Raw genomic sequence first — 18,550 nt, forward strand, 5'->3', positions numbered from 1 at the left:
TGCACTTGTCAAAAGAGACTGAGGAACACACAAAGGCAATTACTGCACTGAAAAAAAACTTGGAAACAACCCAAATATCAATCAATAAGGTGATGGGTAAACAAGGATATGACCACATAATGGAAATATTCAAAGCTTTTAAAAGGAAGAAAATCTATATTATGGGCCTAGGAAAGGCAGCCTAGATATTAAAAAGTAAAGAGAAAATTGCAATATGTGGGCTGGGGCTATGGCTCAGTGGTAGAGTGCTTGCCTCGCAGCACAGGTGAGGAGGCACTAGGTTTGATCCTCAGCACCACATATAAATAAATAGATAGATAGATAGATAGATATTGTATCCATCTACAGCTAAAAATATTTTTAAAAAAAGAAAATTTGCAGCATGTTATATTTAGCATAATCTCATTTTCGTAAAAACATTTACACATCTTAACATAAATAACACATACACATATTAGTATATGAATAAAAAAAAACCTAAAGGGTTAAACACCAAAGTTACCAATGGTCGCATCTAGGAGATGCGATATAAAGGATTTCCATTTTCTAAGTTACATATTATGGGTTTTTTTATTTTGGGGGGCATTCCCCCCCCCAGGGAAAATCCCAGCCCTTTTTTGCATTTTACTTAGAGACTGGGTCTTATTGAATTGCTTAGAGCCTTGCTAAGTTGCTGAGGCTGGCTCTGAACTCACAATCCTCCTGCTTCAGCCTCCTGAGCCACTGGGATTACAAGCATGCACCACTGTGCCTGGCCTACATATTACTTTTAAAAACAAGCATACAGCACTTTTGTAATCCGAAAAAAAGCCACAATTTTAAATAGAAATTTGTATTTTCAGAGGTTGGGGGAAGGAAAACAGGGGAGCACAATGTGCCAAACCAGAGGCACACCTCACACTAAGCCACAGAACACCCTCCGCTTTGGGACGTTGAGAAACATGAACTGCAAATCCTCATTCAGAATTTCAAAATCCAAAGATGTCTGGAAACCCAAAGGTTTTTTGTTTTTTTAAATGAGTTTACCACAAGCTCAGTTGGAACAAAACTTAAGGAGATATGAGGACACTTCAGGCTTTGTGTGGCCCACTTGGTGAGGGGATTCATACATTTTGTGGAAATAACCATTTGGTTTGGGGTGCAGCTTTCTTAAACATGAGAAACTGAATGCCAAAGCACAGCTTGCATCAGGATTGGTGAGGGGATGCAGGCCCAGACCCACGACTGGAGAGGGCAGTGAGCTGCTGGCGCTTCCTTCAGAGACACGGCCCTTGAGAAGAGGGCTACCACTCAACACAGCATGAATCCCCCTTCTAAGATCCAGCTGCAAGTACCTGCATGAAGGGATGGGGAACTAGGAAGGTTCTGGAACATGTGACATTTGGGAGAATAGACCCTGCCTGGAGAGGCCCTGAGGAAAGGAAAAGTGCCAGGAGATTTGGAGACCTGAGGGGGAAGGACAGAGAACCCAAGAACAAGAAGACAAGCCTTGCAGCCTCTGCCTAACTCAAGTCAAACCAGGGCCCCAGGAAAAGACCAGCTCTTCCTCCTCCCACCTGTCCTGTAAGCTTGTTTCCCAGAGCCCCAAACTGAAGCCCCCACAAATAGCAAATTGCTACTTTAAGTATGATGCCAAATAAAAAGTTTTGTAGGCTAGGCTGGTAACCCAGGTTTCTATGGGAAATGTGTTCCACCTTCAACCAACCAACTTGCAAGCCATCTTTGGGAATTGAGCCTTTGTAGACTTTCTCGGCAAGAAATAGCCCTCCTGGCTGTTTCACAGGGAGGAAGGAGCCTGGCCCCATCTCCACCGGCAAAGGCTACCTTTAGCAGAAGCAATGAAAGGCACCACTGGTGCAACGCCCGGACCCTAAATTTAAAACACAAGCTTTCTGTGGGCACAGTGGCACACACCTGTAATCCAGCAGCTCGGGAGACTGAGGCAGGAAGATTGAGAGTTCAAAGCCAGCCTCAGCACTTTAACAAGTCTCTAAGCAACTCAGCGAGAACCTGTCTCTAAATAAAATATTAGAAAAGGGTGGGGATGTGGATCAGTGGTTAAGTGCCCCTGGGTTCAGTCCCCAGTACCAAAAAATGAAAGACTTAAAGAAGTGTGATGAATGAGGGATCTCTCTCCAGGCCCTGAATGAAAGAGGACAAAGGGGACGGTGAATCCCCAATGACCTCAAGAGTACAAGATGGCAAGCAACATCTAGGGTTTTTAGAGATATTCCTAAAAAGCCCCCAGGAGCATAGTGGATTATCATCCAGCATTTGGGAACAGGTCTACATGTTCAACCTGTCCAAGTCTGAGAAGCTTATCAGCATCAGCGTTCACTGACTACCCACCGTAGTGAGTCTTTTGCTCAGTCTTTTGACTGAACACACATAACTCCTTGAAGAAAGCGCAGTATCCTCATTTTAACAGACAACTGAGGCTTACGAAGACTGTGGCTTGCCAGGCCAGAGCCAGGACTATGTGATTCCAAACTCCCAAGTATTCACCCCTGCACTAAGCAGAAATTCTTTCCACTTGATCCAGAAACTCCTGTTTCAAGCTTCAAAAAGGGCAACCTCCAAGAACCTGGATCTCTCTAGGAGCCATAGATAACCTCCTGAGCCAGAGCCATCCTGTCTAAGTCCACAGGTTCTCTTCCCCCACCATCTTCAGAGACACATACATCTCACTGACAATTCTGGTTGCTTCATGTCTCATCTCTCCTGCTGTCATGCCCAGAAAACCCGGAGTGATATCTCACATCTCCAGCTGTCATCGCTAGATGACCAAAAAGAATATCTCAGCTCCTAATGCCATCACCAGAACTTATAAGGGCACATGCCCACAGAGGGTTTTGTATAAATTAATGTCTTTTTTTGAATTTCCTTACAGACAAACCAGCACTCTGCTCATCTATTTGGGGGAGCAGAGAGGATACCTCCTCTGATTTTCAAAATTTCTTCCCGAGACCTTCCCAGGGACCAAAAACATGCGTGGCAGGACATACAGAGTATCAAATGCCTTCAGAACATTAGTTGTGTTTGGATTACCTATTTGCTTCTGTTAGACTTCTAAGTTACCTATGGCCTGTCCTTCTCAGTTAAGGGTAGAGTCAGCCAACAGCCTTCTCCAGGTGAGGGATGGACAGAAGGGCCTTCCCTAGATCCCTACGGATCTCTGAAAGGAGAGGTTTTTTCTAGGCTTCCCTAGCGCGGGCCCTCATCTCCATCCCAGTTATTTGAGATTAACTAAAAAGAGGCCAAGGTGTAAATAAAAGTTACAGTAGGTGACGCCAGAGACTCTCAGCTCCTGGCACAACCAGCCTTTTTAAATTAGTGGTCTAGACACCAAGGACAGTTTCTCTCAATAAATTCCCAGCCACTGAAACCCCGGTGCCCTGCCTCCAAGGAGAGAGGGAAGGAGGACGAGAGACGGCAGGGCGCGGGGAGGCTGAGACGGGGCAGGCAGGCCCAGGCCATCGAACAGGGCCCCACAAAGAAAGCGGCGGCCCGAACCCCTTCCGCCCCCATCCTCGGCAACTTTCCCACCAGGCCGGGAGCTCGCTTAAGCACGCGCTGCCCAAATACGGGGAAGACCGCCTCCGCTGGCCCCGCGCTGCGTCCCGGGCTCCGCGTCCCGGTTGTGCCGCACCCGCGCCCCTGGGGACGCCCGACTCCCGTCCTAACTGGACCCCCAACTCCTGTGTCCCCTGAGCCCCCGACTCCCGGCCTCTCTGGCTCCCCAAATCCTGTCCCCCTGGGTCCCGACCTCGTCCTGCTGGAACCCCCGACTCCGGTCTCCGCCAGGTGCACCCCGGCTTTCGCGCCCCGCTTCCCCGCCTCCCGGGCCCGTCGCCACACCCCGGCGGCCCCGGCCTACCTGGCGGCGGCTGCCGCTCGCCCTCAGCCATCTTCTCCCGCCAGCGGCCGGCCGGCGCCCGCGGTGCCCCCTCGCCTGGCACGCCGCACCTGCCCTCCGCTGCGCGGGCTCCGAGGTCCGGAAGAGGAGCGAGCGCCGGGCAGCTACAGCCGAAAGCCGAGAACTGCAGTCACCGCCGCGCCGACGGCCGCCATGCCGGTGCGGGGCGCGCGGGGAGCATGCCCACTAACGTCCGGCTCGCGGCGTCCGCGCCGGCGGGGGCGGCGGCCATGTCCGTGCGGGGCGCCACGGAGCATGCGCGCCAACGGCCGCCAACGGCCAACCGTCGCGGCGAGCGCGGCCGGCAGCCATGTCTCTGAGGGGCGGCGGGCGGCAGCCATGTCTCTGCGGGGCGAGCCCGCCGGCCATCTTGGTGCGTGAAGCCGCGCCGAGCCCGAGTACCCCGGAGGACAGGACTCCGTCGACATGGCTGCGCCTCCCTGCCACGCGCGAGCGGCTCCCCGGGACGCCAGGCGGTCGTGGGGAAGCGCACCGCCGACCCCGCCCGCAGCGCCGCCGGCCGCCCGCCCGCTGGCTCCTGGGCCCGACCGCTAGCTGCACCCGCCCCGCCCCGCCGCTCGCGCCCGGCCAGCCCGGGGCCGCGGCCGCCCGAGGCCCCGCCCGAGAGCCCTCCTCCCGGGCCGCCAGCCCGCCGCGGGCCCGGTGGGTGGGCGCGGGGCCGCCTTCACTGCGGGCGGCGGCTACGCGGCGACCTTGGCCCCGGAGCCCTAGCGGGGACCCACACTGCCCGCTGCGGAGCGGACTTTGCCCAGCGCGGGGGGCGGAGCGCACCGAGTGTCGGTGCCGGCACCGCAGAGATGTTAGCCTTCGCCGCCAGGACCGTGGTGAGTGCGGCTGCGCCCGGCCCGTAGGGCCCGGCACCGGGCGGGAGGCCGGGCGGGGTCGGCTGGGCCGAGGAGGAAGCGGAGGGGCAAGGGCAGAGGCGGGAGCGAACCCGCGTCCCGGGCGCGCAGTGACAGCCACCTGCAAAAATCGGCGGAGACCTTGGCTTCAGGCAGCACCCTGAGACCTGGAGCCAAGCTGGGAGGGACCGGGAACGTGCAGCCCCGCATTCGCTCCCCCGGTTACGGTGACTGGCACCTGTCGCAGGAGCTCAGACTGAGCCGCCCTTGCGCAGGCCTGAGTCACTTCTCCAAATCTACAGTTGGTCCGTCTCCTTGTGTGTATCACATGCCCCCTCCCTCGGGATTTGTGTGTAGCTAGACAAACTCGTTGGAGGCATGAAGCTGAGCTGCACACGAAGTCCTTGGAACTGGTAGGGGACAGCAAGTGGCAGTCCCATGCCTTCTCCCCACCAGCCCACTTCCCCAATCTGTCCACAGCCACCCTATTCTCCCCGGAAGGCAGCCCAGATATTGCTATCCTGATATGGATTCCTTCCCTTTTTGGGGGGTGCCGGGGTGGTGGAGGCAGGTACTGGGGATTGAACTCAGGGACACTCTACCACTGAGCCACATCCTCAGCCCTATTTTGTGTTTTATTTAGAGACAGGGTCTCACTGAGTTTCTTGGAGCCTCCCTTTGCTGAGGCTGGCTTTGAACTCCCGATTCCTCCTGTCTCAGCCTCCCCAGCTGCTGGGCTTATAGGCATGTGCTGGCTGGGTTCCTTTCCTTTTTGATCCAAGCATTTCTCTGCTTGGTTCTTTCCCAGACAGATACTCCAGGCCAGTGGCTGAAGGTACACATTGGAACTCAGACTTAAAGAGACTCTTCAAGGTGTTCCAGCACCTGAGTCTCCACCTCACCATTTCCATTGCAAGAAATCTGTGCTTTGTCCCACAGAGGGCCTCTAAGTCATCCTCCATACTGGCCTGATCACTCTACTGCTGGGGAAACTGAGGCAAGGGGGGACTTGGCCAGTCCCCCTGGATCTGTTGATTCAAATTTACCCTAATTCCAAAGCCAGTGTCATTTTGTTTATTTTTTAATATATTTTTTAGTTGTGGTTGGACACAATATCTTTACTTCATTTATTCATTTTTTTTTAAAGAGAGAGTGAGAGAGGAGAGAGAGAGGGAGAATTTTTAATATTTATTTTTTAGTTCTCGGCGGACACAACATCTTTGTTGGTATGTGGTGCTGAGGATCGAACCCGGGCCGCACACATGCCAGGCGAGCACGCTACCGCTTGAGCCACATCCCCAGCCCCCATTTATTCATTTTTATGTGGTGCTGAGGATCGATCCCAGTGCCTCCCAAGTGCTAGGCAAGTGCTTTACCCTTGAGCCACATCCCCAGCCCATTTTGTTTATTTTAAATAATAAAAGTTCTCCACTTTCCACCCCTAGCAGAACTAGCCACAGTGAGGAAGAAACACCAGACATTGGTAGAGGGTTGGTGCAGAAGGGTCTCATTAGTCCAGGAGAGAAATGGGATGGATGGGGCTCTTGGCAGCCACTACCCACTGGTGACTGGTGTCTCTCACTTGCATCAACCCCAATTTCAGTACTGATTTCAGAGCTGCTATGACTCAGTAGCCCGGCAGTTTCTGCCCTCCAGCCAAGTTTTCCCACATCAAAAAGATCTACATAGATTTTGACAGGTGGATTTTTAAATACGTCTTGGTCTGCCTCCCTGGCACTGGGCCCATCCTAAGAAGAAAGGAAAAATACTTAAAGATTTGCTGCTACTCCATTGCCCACCACCGGCAACCCATTCACCTGCTCCCCATTCCTCCACTTGAGCAAGCTGGGGAGGGTGGAGCAGGTGCTTCAGTCTGGCAGCTTTACCCGTCAGTGTCTCAATCCCAGATGCCACCATAGCCATCACCATTACCATCTTGCCTTTCCCCTGAATCTTGGCTCTTGTCTTTTTTTCCAGCCCTGGCAGGTGGCTGCCTCTTGGTAGGTTCTGCTCACCCACTTGGTAGCACAGTTAGGCTTAGAGATCCAGCCAAGGCAGACAGACAGGGCTCAGAACCTCAGTCTTGCCATGGAAGACGGGCAGCAGAGAGAAAAGGTATGGAATGGAGCTTCTGCCGCTTGCCTGCCACCAGCCAGCAGCCTGGGACCCTCCTGTCTCTCTTTCTGCCACCTCTAGAGTCTCCTGGACTTCTCTGTGTATCTTTCTCACATTTTTTTACCACCTCTCACCTTCCACGCCAGGCCACTCAGCTCTCGCCACTGCACTGCCCTTATACCCCCTACTCCCACCCCACAGGCAGGAGAAATCCTGAGGCCAAGGCCTCACCGAGGGGTGCTCTCAATGTCTGGCTCTCTAATTTTCTTCTCCCTTCTATTTCTCAACCTGGAAAGGGTGGGAGAAAGGAAGGTGGGGACCACAGAGAGGGGGCTGTCAGCTCTCTGCTGCTGATTCATCTTCACAGAGCAAGAAGGCAGGGCCTGTGCATCCAGACAGCAGGGAGGCCCTTTACCTCTACCATTCCAACAGCACCTTTCATCCTGACTGGGGTCCCTGGAGCCTTGCCAGGATCAGTGGCCACACCTACCCTCCTCCATCCCTGCGTGTAACTGCAGGCCCCTGGGAGGCGGGGACACCTGTAGCTCAAGGGTTGGGAGACCAGGGCAGGCACCACCCATGAGGCCATCTCTGCCTTCAGGGGTGGACACATAAGCACCTACTTAGGACTGCAACTTTGGGAGATTCAGGTGCTCAGAGCCTGCAAGAGAATAAGCAGGTCTTCTGCTGCCCACAGGTGAAGCCCCTGGGCCTCCTCAGGCCCTCATCCCTGATGAAGGTTTCCAGCCGCTTCAAGACACACCAAGATGCTCTGCCGAGGCTGCCTGTGCCCCCACTTCAGCAGTCCCTGGACCATTACCTCAAGGCACTGCAGCCCATTGTGAGTGAGGAGGAGTGGGCCCAAACCAAGCAGCTGGTGGATGAGTTTCAGACCTCTGGGGGCGTAGGGGAACGCCTGCAGAAGGGACTGGAACGCAGGGCCAAGAAGACCGAGAACTGGGTAAGTGCGATGGTAGGCTGCACTGGTCCCCAGCTCCCAGAGCTCTGGGTCCTCCTGAGCACCCCTCACTGTGGCCTCTTGCCAACAACACACCCAGAGTCTTCACTTATTTGCAATGTAGAGTTTGCTGAGCCCTTACCTGGGCCTGACACTAGCAGATGCTGAGTGGGCAAGAAAGACCTGGTAACCAGCCTCTCAGATCTGACACTCACAAAGTGCAGAGAGGAGAGAAAGGTGGTAAACAGGATGCAGGTCAGTGGGTGAGGTCATTTCAGGCAGGGAAATTCCATGGAAATAAAAGAAGGTGGTGAGGGCTGGCATATGGCTCAGTGGGAGAGCCCTTGCCTGGCATGCCTGAAGCCCTGGGTTCCAAAAGAACTACAAAAGAAAGACGATGATGCAAATGTGGCCTGATGAATGGCATCATCTTCATATTGGGTGAGCAGGGAGAGCTGTAGGAAGAGGAACTGCTCTAAGACTGTAGGGCAGAGGTGACAACAGCCTGGGACAGCCTGGAGTGGAGTGAAGAGCAGGGCAAGTCAAGTAGAAGGAACATGGACTTGAGCTCAGTGGGATAGTCTTGGAAAGGAAATATGCCTGCCAGGGGTCAGTTGCCCTGTTCTGCAGCTGCACTGTCATGTGTGTTTAGAGTGGCACATGTCTGTACTGGTGCCTGTGCCTTCCTCTATATTATTCTTTTTTTTTTTTTTTTTTTTTTTTTTTTTTTTTTTTTTTTACATTTTAGTTTTCGGCAGACACATCTTTGTATGTGGTGCTGAGGATCGAACCCAGGCCGCACCCATGCCAGGGGAGCGCGCTACCGCTTGAGCCACATCCCCAGCCCCTATATTGTTCTTATACTTCAACATAAAGATAGAGAAGGTGATCCCAGCTGCTGGGAGGGAGGCAAGCTTGAGAGCAGAGGCAGTGGGAGGCTGGCACTTGCCCCCAAGGAGATGCTGGTGGCCTCAGCCTGGCATTGCAGAAAGAAGGGGGAGTCATGAGGTCCAGGATGGTTTGGATGGCAGTATCACTGGTACTTAACTGATGGGTGGGGGTGCAGTCCCAATCCTGAGCAGCTAGGGGCAGGAATGGATAGGACCAAGGGAGAAGCTGATTGGGACAGAACCAGTGCTGGATTCTGTTCCTGTGAAGTACAGCTGTCCTTCAGTATCCATAGGGGATCCACTCCAGGACCCTGTGCATACCAAAATCTGAGGATACTCAAGTCCTTTATAGGAAAGGGTATAGTATTTGCATAGGACCAATGAAGGTTCTCCTGGGTACTATACGTCACCTCTAGATAACTTACAACTCCAAATACAATGTAAATGTTACGTAAATGTTGTTACACTGTGTAGCTTAGGAAATAAAGGCAAGAAAACAAGTCTGTACTTGCTCAGTACAAACATAGATTTTTCTTCAAATATTCTCCATACTGAGGTGTTGGATCTGTGAACATGGAACCAGCAGATTCAGAGGGCCAACTGCACTGTGAGGTGGGAGGTGTAGAAACTGGCCCAGGGATCATCAGAGGTGAGAGGCAGGTGGGAGTTGGTGCAGGGGCAGCATTTACTGAGGCTTGGCAGGTCAAGGCCTTGGATTCTGGAGTCAGGGTTTGGCCCTGGTAGGACCTTGGAGGGTCTGGAGTCCATTGGTTCTCCAGTTGTGTTAGCCAAGGACTCCTTCAACCCAAAGCTTCTGGCTCAAGGAGTAGGGCCTGTACACTCAGAGCTCCTGAAGCAGTTTTGATGCCACCTAACAGGATCTCACGGGGCCATACCAATAGGTTTTCCTGTCTCCCAAGATGCAGCCCAAGGCTCTGAAATCCCTGGGAGAGTGCAGACCCCTGACTGTGAGGGAGCTTCTGTCTCTCCCTCCCTATACATAAAGCACACCAAGGCCCAGAGAGGTAGACCAAAGCCCAGAGCCTCACAGCAGCTCTCAGGAGGCACTGTGCTACACAGGAAGACCTGCGTGACTCAGGAGTCCAGTCCTTAGGCTGTGAGTCAGCAACAGCAGTCACCCAGTATTCATCCTAAGGCAAGTCACCTCCCCTTTCCCTCTTGCCAAGGATCCAAGGCAAGTGGCCTGGTGCCATAGGCCATCAGTTCCTCAAGGGGAGTAAGTGTTGAGAAAGTACCTCCTGATGCGGCTTGGAATGGGACAAGGGTGCACAGGGGGTGGCCTGGGTCTCCAGGGTCTGAGGGATCTGCAGAGAGGTGCACAGTGGTGGGGGCAGTGTGTGCTGGAGAGGGGTTGTAATCAGCACAGAATTCTCAGGGACACCTTGGACAGTCACCTAGGAGTGTCCACATCATCAAGATAGCCTTTAATACCATGCCCATGGCCAGTCCCCAGAGAGACCCCCCACACCTCCAGGGCAGAGGATAGATCTTAAGGACGTGTCATCCATATCTTGTCACTAGCACAGTAATTACCCTTCCTCTCTGGTCAAGATTGCTCTGACCTTGAGATCAAAGTTTATTTTCTGGTCTGACACCAAGAAAACTGAGGCTACTGAGGAAGACAGGACCTGTGAGCTGTCCTGACACCAAATCCCTGTCTTCTTAGAAAACCTCTCAGCTGGGGATGGTCAAACACTCATTCACTGAGCCAGGTGTGATGGGACACACCTAAAATCCCAGCTATTTAGGAAGCTGAGTCAGGAGGATCACAATTTTGAGACCAGCCTTGGCAACTCAGTGAGAACCTGTCTCAGAATAAAATTTTAATACAGGGCTGGGGATGCAGTTCAGTGGGAGAGTGCTTGCACAGTATGTCAGAGGTCCTGGGTTCAATCTCAGCACCACACACACACCCAAAAAAAATCATTTACCTTCCTGCCACCCTACCACCCCAGGTTTCCTCCCTGGCAGTGCTAATTGCCCAGGCTAAGGGGAACATGGTAGGTTTAAGGAGGTGTGGAGGGTTTCTGAACCTCAGCATTCACTTGGAAAATCTGGGCTGCAGATATGGAGCAGAGGGCATGGGGCCAGCCAGGTCCCTGGCCCTGGGGAGAAAGGGTATCAGGTGCCCATCCCCCTCTCCTAACCAGACTCTGGTCCTCGTCCAGCTGTCTGAGTGGTGGCTCAAGACAGCCTATCTCCAGTTCCGCCAGCCTGTGGTCATCTGCTCCAGCCCTGGAGTTGTGCTGCCCAAGCAGGACTTTGTGGATCTGCAGGGTCAGCTCCGGTGAGTGGCGGGGGCTGGGGTGGGGCAGGGATGTAGCAGCAGGGCTGTGCAGTTTTCAGCACCCCCAAGCCCCAAGTCCAAGCCCCAGGAGATTGGAAGGACCCATCCCTGATCTTGTATCCCTACAAACAGACTTGTAAAGTGGGGAGCATCCTCCCTATTCTACAGATAGGGAAACTGAGGCTCAGAGCAGTAAAGGGACTTGCCCAAGACCACTAATCAGGATAGGAGGCAGGGCCTCCAGGGTCAGAGATCCAAACCTGGAACTGAGTCCACTCCTTCCCAATCTCCTGAGCTGGCCACAGGGGTGACCTTTGTACACAGTCCCCTTTTCCACATTCGGCATGTCACCTGCCCTGGCCCACGTTCCAGTCCTTACCAGAGATAAAAATACCAGCAATAGGCATCTCCTGCTCAAGAGCCAGCCACTCGATGTTGCCACCTGCTTCTTTTAAAGAGCCAGGAGGGTGTGGCCCCATGCAGAGCACTTGCCTCACATACTCAGGGCTCTGGGTTTCAATCTCCACACCACAAAAAAGGACCAGAGCACTTGGGGAAGGGCTGGAACTCAGGCCCAGGAACCCTAGCCAGTGGTGCGCATGTTGAGGCCACTGCAGGCCCCAGGTATAGGGGCTGGTTGGTGTGGGCTAGGAAACCCCTCTTCATAAGCCCAGATGACCCAGGGAGGAAGGCCAAGTTGAGACCAGTGGCCCAGGGAGGACACAGAGTCTCAGAGAGGGGAAGGGACCTAGCAGAGGGGACACCATGAGCCGCTGCCCTTTCCTCCACACACACATCCTCAGGTCCCTCCATGCCTGATACTTCACAGCATATGTCCTCTCCTGGCCCCAGCCTGTGGTTCAGGACCTCAGACCCTTGGTGGGTGGACCTGATGCCACTGACCATTAATGCCATTGATTAGCACCTAAGTCCTTCCAGGCCGTAGGCCACCAACCTCTCCCTGAGCCCTGCTGATGGCCTTCCTCTAGAGAGTGAGGAAGAAAGCTCTCAGAAGAGCCTCTCGTGGAGGGGCTCAGAGATCCCTGCCCGAGCCCCCAGTTTTCTGTAAGCAGTGGGGGAGGTGGGGAGAGGGAATCGGTAGGTTACCTTGGCTAGGCCTCCCCCTCCCCCACCAGGTGATCTTGCCCAATCCCACGTGTCCTGGGCCTCCCTCAGTGTCCACACAGTTTCACATCTCTAACCAATCCCTCCAGGTTCGCTGCCAAACTAATCGAGGGTGTGTTGGACTTCAAGGCCATGATTGACAAGTGAGCATCTCTACCCCAACCCTGTCCCACTCCTGCTCAGGCCTGCCTGAGACTGTGGCACCCCTCACCCAATGTGTCAGCTTGGGTGCTAGGCAGGCCCAGAGGCCAGTCATTTTCACTTCCTGTTGACCCAGCCTCGGTGGGGGCTAGAGACTGCACATTCTGGAGATCAGAATGTTTAGGTCCTCCTCACTCCAGCCACTGGGACCACCAGGTAACCTTGCCCTATCCCAGAAAGAGGACCCCAGAGATTGACTTGCTGCCTCATATCTCCTGTGGCAAACCGAAGCCCAGAAAGTGGGAGGGAGGAAATTTCCAGATGACTCATAAATGGGACCCTTGGGCAGGAGTAATACAGGCCTCCTGACCCTTGCCCAGCTCTGATGGCCCCTGTTCATGCTGAGGGTGAGTAGGGATACAGGGGTTCCTGGCCCTGTGTGAGCTCCCACTTGGCTGGCCCAGCCCCAAACAGATTCCTGTCCACCTTGGCCGCCTCCCTGTTTACTTGCCCAGTAATCCTTCAATGTTCCCCTTCCCCCACAGTGAGACCCTGCCTGTGGAGTATCTGGGGGGAAAGCCACTGTGCATGAACCAGTACTATCAGATCCTGTCCTCCTGCCGAGTGCCGGGCCCCAAGCAGGACTCAGTTGTCAACTTCTTAAAGACCAAGAAGCCACCCATGCACATCACTGTGGTGCACAACTACCAGGTGGGTGTCCCTGCCACAGCCCTGCCCTGCAGCAGGAGGCAGCTTCCCAACACAGATGCTCACCAGCCCTGGAACTCCATGCCCTGTCCAGGAGGGGCTGTGGGCCTGCCCAGCCTGAGGAGGGCAATCTGAGGATCTCCTTCCTCTCTTCCCCTGAGCCTGACTCCATCCTCTCAGCTGGGCCCTGGGACAGCACTGGCTGTGACCTCCAAGCTGCCAAAAGGAGGCTGGGAGGTGGGTCAGGACGGTTCTTGCTCAAAATCCCCCAGCCCCTGCCTCTGTCTGCACAGTTCTTTGAGTTGGACGTGTACCACAGTGATGGAACACCCCTCACCTCGGATCAGATCTTTGTGCAGCTAGAGAAGATCTGGAACTCATCTCTGCAAGCCAATAAGGAGCCCGTGGGCATCCTCACATCCAACCATCGTAACACATGGGCCAAAGCCTACAATACCCTCATCAAAGGTGCCTCCAGGGTGGGGCCCACACTGAGGCCATACTTCAGGGCCTCTTTGCACAGTGAGCAGGGCCAGCACCAGGCTGGGGCAGCCACATGTCTCACTGGATCCTCTCAACTCAGAGTGTTGTTGGCCCATTTATAGATGAGGAAACTGAGGCTTGGTTTGGTTAGGCTGGTTTCTCTCTGTTAAGTAACGGGTTGGGATCAGAGTCCAAGTCTTGTGCTACAGAGCCTGCCTTTCACTCCATACTCCCTCTATCCCCGTAGGTCCCCCTAAGGCTCCAAATCCATATTGGTCAAGGCATCATCATAGAGCCAGACCACCCATTCTGGATCCTTGATGCAACATTAGTCCCCTGGTGTGACCCTGGGCTTCCACTTCCAGTGTCCACAGTGGTCAGATGTTTGGCCCTGCCCTTCAGGGAGGGTACAGGGGAAGACTGAAGTGCCTTGTTGGGGGTGAAGTTCCAAACATGCACCCAGCACTCAGTAAATGTCCTGGAATCTCCCAGTCAGGGAACTGCCCACCCCCACAGGGGTGCAAACAGGCCAGAAGATCTCCAGGCAGGAAGCCATAGGTCATGGGACTCAGCCCTGTCTCCCCACCCCCACTTCCCCCTTCCACTACCCACAGACAAGGTGAACCGGGAGTCCGTGCGCTCCATCCAGAGGAGCATCTTCACCGTGTGCCTGGACAGGCCTGTGCCCAGGGTCTCAGAAGATGTCTACCGTAACCATGTGGCTGGCCAAATGCTGCACGGGGGCGGCAGCAAGCTCAACAGTGGCAACCGCTGGTTTGACAAGACACTGCAGGTGAGGACTTGGCAGGGCCATGACCCCCAGACACCTACCCAAAGCTGGTGCACTGTGGCTAGGGACTTCCTGCCCCTCTGGATCTGGCGTCCCTAGCCTCCCACTTATAAAGCAGAGAGGAAGCCAGCAGGCTGGACGCCATGCCACCATAATTACCAGGCAGCCAACCTGTCATTATCAGACCTGCACACCACTGTCAGCCCCAGAACAGCGCTTGGGCTCATCAGAGATCCTGGAATCTGGGGGGTCAGGCAGGCGGTACAGGCTTGGGCACAACTTTTCCTCCCTGCACCTTTAACATGGTGAGGGCAGAATTCTCCGGGGCGGGGGTGGGGGGCTTTCTAGGCTTGGCTGAGCTGTGCTGAGCATGAGATGGGCTTCGGACAGCCTGGGCTGGCAGAGCCAGGGTACCCTACGAGTGTTAGTTGTCATTAATAACAGAAACAGCACAACCCCTTGAGATGACTTCAGAGAGGCCCTTCCCATGAGACCTACCTGGAGTGGCTGGGTCAGGAACCACCCTCCTGACCTGGGCCTGACAGAGTCCCTTCTCCCCCTACAGTTCATTGTGGCAGAAGATGGCTCCTGTGGCCTGGTTTATGAGCATGCAGCAGCGGAGGGACCACCCATTGTTGCCCTTCTGGACCATGTCATCGAGTACACGTGAGTAAGGTCACACTCTGGTTTCCCAGTTCCTGGTGTAGGAACTTTGGGGATTGTTACTCTCCTTTTTACCTGGGAATCTACTTCAAAGGGAGCAGGCAGAGGACATGGTTGTTAGAGCCAGCTGGAACTCTGGCTCCCGACTTCCTGCTGTGTGGCCTTGGACAAGTCCCTTGTGTCCCTACATTTAGCAGCGTGGAAGCTGGCGCAAAGGCAGTTTTCTGAAGAGCAAATTTGAGTGTCCCTGAACTGGTCCCCCATCTTCAGGGTCCCATCCGCTCTACCCCAGTCCCAGGGACACACTCAGGCTCTGGGGCATCAGTATGAGCCTGAGCCCCCAATGTCCCATGCAGGAAGAAGCCGGAGCTCGTGCGGTCCCCCATGGTGCCTCTACCCATGCCCAGGAAGCTACGGTTCAATATCACCCCTGAGATCAAGAACGACATTGAGAAGGCCAAGCAGAACCTTGGCATGTAGGTCTTGCAGGGGCAAGGCTAACAAGCCTTCAAGCCCAAGGCTCCATGCAGGCCTGTCCCGGCACCTGTCCCTGTGCTCTGGGTCCCTCCCTGGGGTTGGCAGGGGCTGCTGGGTACCTGCTTCTCACCTGTTCCTCCTGTGTCCCCCTTCCCAGAATGATCCAGGACCTGGACATCACAGTGATGGTGTTCCACCACTTTGGAAAGGACTTCCCCAAGTCAGAGAAGCTGAGCCCTGATGCCTTCATCCAGATGGCCCTACAGCTGGCCTACTACAGGTGTGCCTACCTCCTATTTGCGAAGAAAGGAGAGATCTGGGAACGGGGTGCAACCTTTCAAGGTGGGCTTAGCAATGTCTCGCACCCAGGATCTACGGGCAGGCGTGTGCCACATATGAAAGTGCCTCCCTGCGCATGTTTCACCTGGGACGCACTGACACCATCCGCTCAGCCTCTATGGACTCACTGGCCTTCGTCAAGGCTATTGATGACTCCAGTGTGACGGTGAGAGATCTAGCAAGGGCTGGTGAGCTGGACTTGAGCCATCTCCTTTCCTGTTCACTCTGCCATCACACATGGATTGAGCATGTGTGGTCTTCCAGCCCAATGGTGGGCAATGGGAATCCAACAGAAGATGAAGCATCGATTTAGTTCTGAGCTTTCTGATAGAGGAAAAGGGAGCCATCCCTACGTTGGGGCCTTGGGGACTGGGGACTGAAGAGATAGTAGTACTCGGCTCTGAAGGAGTTGGGAACGTAGTGCTGGGTAGAGAGTGGGCTACGAAGTAGGGGAGAAAGAGGGAAGGGACAGTGCTTCAGCTCTCCCTGACCTTCACACCCACCAGGAACATCAGAAGGTGGAGCTACTGCGGAAGGCTGTGCAAGCCCACCGAGCCTATACTGACAGGGTGAGTGAGTGAGCCCAGTGTATCACCGCTTATTGTCCCTTAACATCCCCCACCTGTCTGTCCATCTTTCTTCTCATCCCTGCATTACATGGCTGCTAACCTTTCACTAGAAGCACTCTTTCCCTGAGCTCTGGAACACCCAGAGCAATAGCCCCATTTTGAAGCTGGGGAATCTAAGGGGGACCTGGTAACTGCCCTCATCCCAGTTCCAGAGTTAGCACGGACCCCTGGGTGTTATGGGATGCTGAGGGTGTCCATGGTTCAGCAACGATGCGTTTCCTGCTTTCCAGTAGCTTGGGCTACAGCCAGGGAGCTAATGGTCTAGGTGCCCATCCTAGCTGTGGCACCTGTTTGTGCCATACACTGCTCACATCACATGCAGCTGTCATCTAGATCTTACTGCTTTCTGCCACAGATGGAAGACACTGAGGCTCCAGAACCTAAGGGTTTGTCAAGGTCCCACGGCCTAGACGGGGCTGAGCCGCCCACCTCCAGGGCTCATGCTTTTAAATCCCACATTGTCCTGCCTCCTGGCCAGATCTCTGTCCCTCCCTGGGACTTAATTTCCTCATCTGGAAATTTCCTCTCCTGCCTGGATACTTTGATGTCTTGGTTCCCAAGGACTAGTGGCTGGAAGGGGCAGTGCTACCGTAGCCCTCTCCTGCTCCTGGCCCTCACCTGCTCCTGACAGCTCCTTCCCCACAGGCCATCCGTGGAGAAGCCTTTGACCGGCACCTGCTGGGCCTGAAGCTGCAGGCCATCGAGGACCTAGTGAGCATGCCTGACATCTTCATGGACACCTCCTATGCCATCGCCATGCACTTCAACCTCTCCACCAGCCAGGTGGGCCACTGCCAAAGCCTCGAGTCCCCAAGGAAGTGGGGCAGGGGCAACACTGCAGCCTAGGCAGGCTGAGGTAGTGTCAGAGCTCCTTAAGAAAACTGGCTTCCTTCACTCACTGGTCAGATAGAAACACCTGATCTGGGTCAACCTGTGCTAGATGCTGGACTAGTAGGGGACAGAGCACCATGCCTGCTCCCCTCTGTGGGAAGTGCTGGGGGTTGGGAGGGCAAAGGAGGGAGCAGCTACAATCCCCCACACCCCAGGAAATGCCTAGGAAGGCTCCCCAGAGGAGATGACTGCACCCTGGAGGACGAGAGGGAGTCCCCCTCTGCTGGAGATAAGGAGAGGGTGTCTGCAGCAGAGCAGGGTGGGAGCAGACAGAAGAGAAGACAGGCTGGTGCCCCCTCACAGTTGGAGGCAAACCATGGAGCAGGGATGAGAGCTTTGATCTACTATCCCCAGGTCCCTGCCAAGACAGACTGCGTCATGTTCTTTGGGCCTGTGGTCCCTGATGGCTACGGCATCTGCTATAACCCCATGGAAGCCCATATCAACTTCTCTGTGTCTGCCTACAACAGCTGTGCTGAGACCAACGCTGCCCGCATGGCACACTACCTGGAGAGGGCACTCCTGGACATGCGTACCCTGCTTCAGAACCACCCCCGGGCCAAACTCTAAGCCTTGTGCTCAGGCCTGCTAGTGCCATAGCCAATCCCATCTGGGGATAGCCACCCTCCAGGGCTCAATTCCTTTGCTTCCTCTGCCCTTGGCCCCAGGATCTGAACACATCTTCTTGGAGGTCCTACAGACTCAACAAAGTGCCTTCTGTGAGCTGGGGCTCAGTTCAGAAGTTGAGCAGGACCTAAGGCGCAGGCCTCCAGCGAATCATCCCCTGGAGAAGGGACCCAGTCTAGCCCAGCACTTACCATACTAAGAGACTAGAAAGAGCTCCGTTTCTTTCCTAGCTCAGCTCTGGCTAGTCCTTGCCATCTCCATAGCCAGGCCAGGGTCTGTACTCTGAACTCCAAGCTCTCAAGGACCTGAAGACAAAGGATGATCTGGAGCTGAGGAGCCAGGGAGCAAGGTTTCCTGGTCAAGGGGACCCCCTGAGGTACCATCAACAACACGGTTGCTATGGTCTTTTTGGATAAGGTGACTCATGAGCCCTGGCCCTCTTGCTTCCACACAGCATGATCCCTGAACCACTTCACAGTTGTAAAACACAAGCACACCAGGTAATTAATTAATAAAGGGAAAATGTGCTGGCAAAGAGGTCTTTCAGCTGAGGGGAAAGGAGGGGGACAGGTGCCTTCTTCCACCTGTCCTTGTCTGGAAAATGGTGTCCCAAAAGGGCCCCCAGAG

The 18,550-nt window shown here is 54.5% G+C and overlaps 2 protein-coding genes across 5 annotated transcripts in view; one reads left to right on the forward strand and one right to left on the reverse strand.

The window, feature by feature from the left end:
* The window catches only part of PTPA (protein phosphatase 2 phosphatase activator), a 27,586-nt gene extending 21,831 nt beyond the window's left edge, over positions 1 to 5,755 (reverse strand). The window contains exons 1-2 of one of the 3 annotated variants that reach the window (XM_081279181.1): positions 4,901 to 5,689; positions 3,878 to 4,020 (exon numbers count right to left, since the gene is read on the reverse strand). In XM_081279181.1, the coding sequence (XP_081135307.1) occupies positions 3,878 to 4,020; positions 4,901 to 4,989 (232 nt within the window). In that variant the 5' untranslated portion in view covers positions 4,990 to 5,689. Of the gene's footprint in view, positions 1 to 3,877; positions 4,021 to 4,900 lie in introns of all 3 variants that reach the window. The other 2 variants (XM_081279180.1, XM_081279182.1) reach the window with 2 other exon arrangements.
* Positions 4,523 to 18,458, forward strand: CRAT (carnitine O-acetyltransferase). Of its 2 annotated transcripts, XM_081279179.1 has the most exons (15): positions 4,523 to 4,761; positions 6,757 to 6,894; positions 7,592 to 7,855; positions 10,932 to 11,050; positions 12,265 to 12,318; positions 12,862 to 13,027; positions 13,318 to 13,492; positions 14,122 to 14,300; positions 14,863 to 14,963; positions 15,317 to 15,436; positions 15,595 to 15,717; positions 15,807 to 15,942; positions 16,283 to 16,345; positions 17,051 to 17,188; positions 17,651 to 18,458. In XM_081279179.1, exons 2-15 carry the CDS (start codon positions 6,868 to 6,870, stop codon positions 17,864 to 17,866), a joined length of 1,881 nt encoding a protein of 626 aa, XP_081135305.1. In that variant the 5' UTR covers positions 4,523 to 4,761; positions 6,757 to 6,867; the 3' UTR covers positions 17,867 to 18,458. The 2 variants fall into 2 exon arrangements, with proteins under 2 accessions (XP_081135305.1, XP_081135304.1); XM_081279178.1 differs by lacking the exon at positions 6,757 to 6,894 and having other exon boundaries at positions 4,525 to 4,761.
* The last annotated feature ends 92 nt before the right edge of the window (positions 18,459 to 18,550 follow it).

Source organism: Spermophilus citellus, assembly GCF_964194105.1.
Source record: "Spermophilus citellus genome assembly, chromosome: 2".
Lineage (NCBI taxonomy): Eukaryota > Metazoa > Chordata > Mammalia > Rodentia > Sciuridae > Spermophilus > Spermophilus citellus.

What these genes read in the sequence shown, in the direction of transcription:
- CRAT (XM_081279179.1), top strand. Translation starts at nt 6,868, where the DNA reads ATGGAAGACGGGCAGCAGAGAGAAAAG. An exon ending in CTGTGGTGCACAACTACCAG is followed by an intron (nt 13,028 to 13,317) that starts GTGGGTGTCCCT and finishes CTGTCTGCACAG; the next exon opens with TTCTTTGAGTTGGACGTGTA. An exon ending in TCAACCTCTCCACCAGCCAG is followed by an intron (nt 17,189 to 17,650) that starts GTGGGCCACTGC and finishes TACTATCCCCAG; the next exon opens with GTCCCTGCCAAGACAGACTG.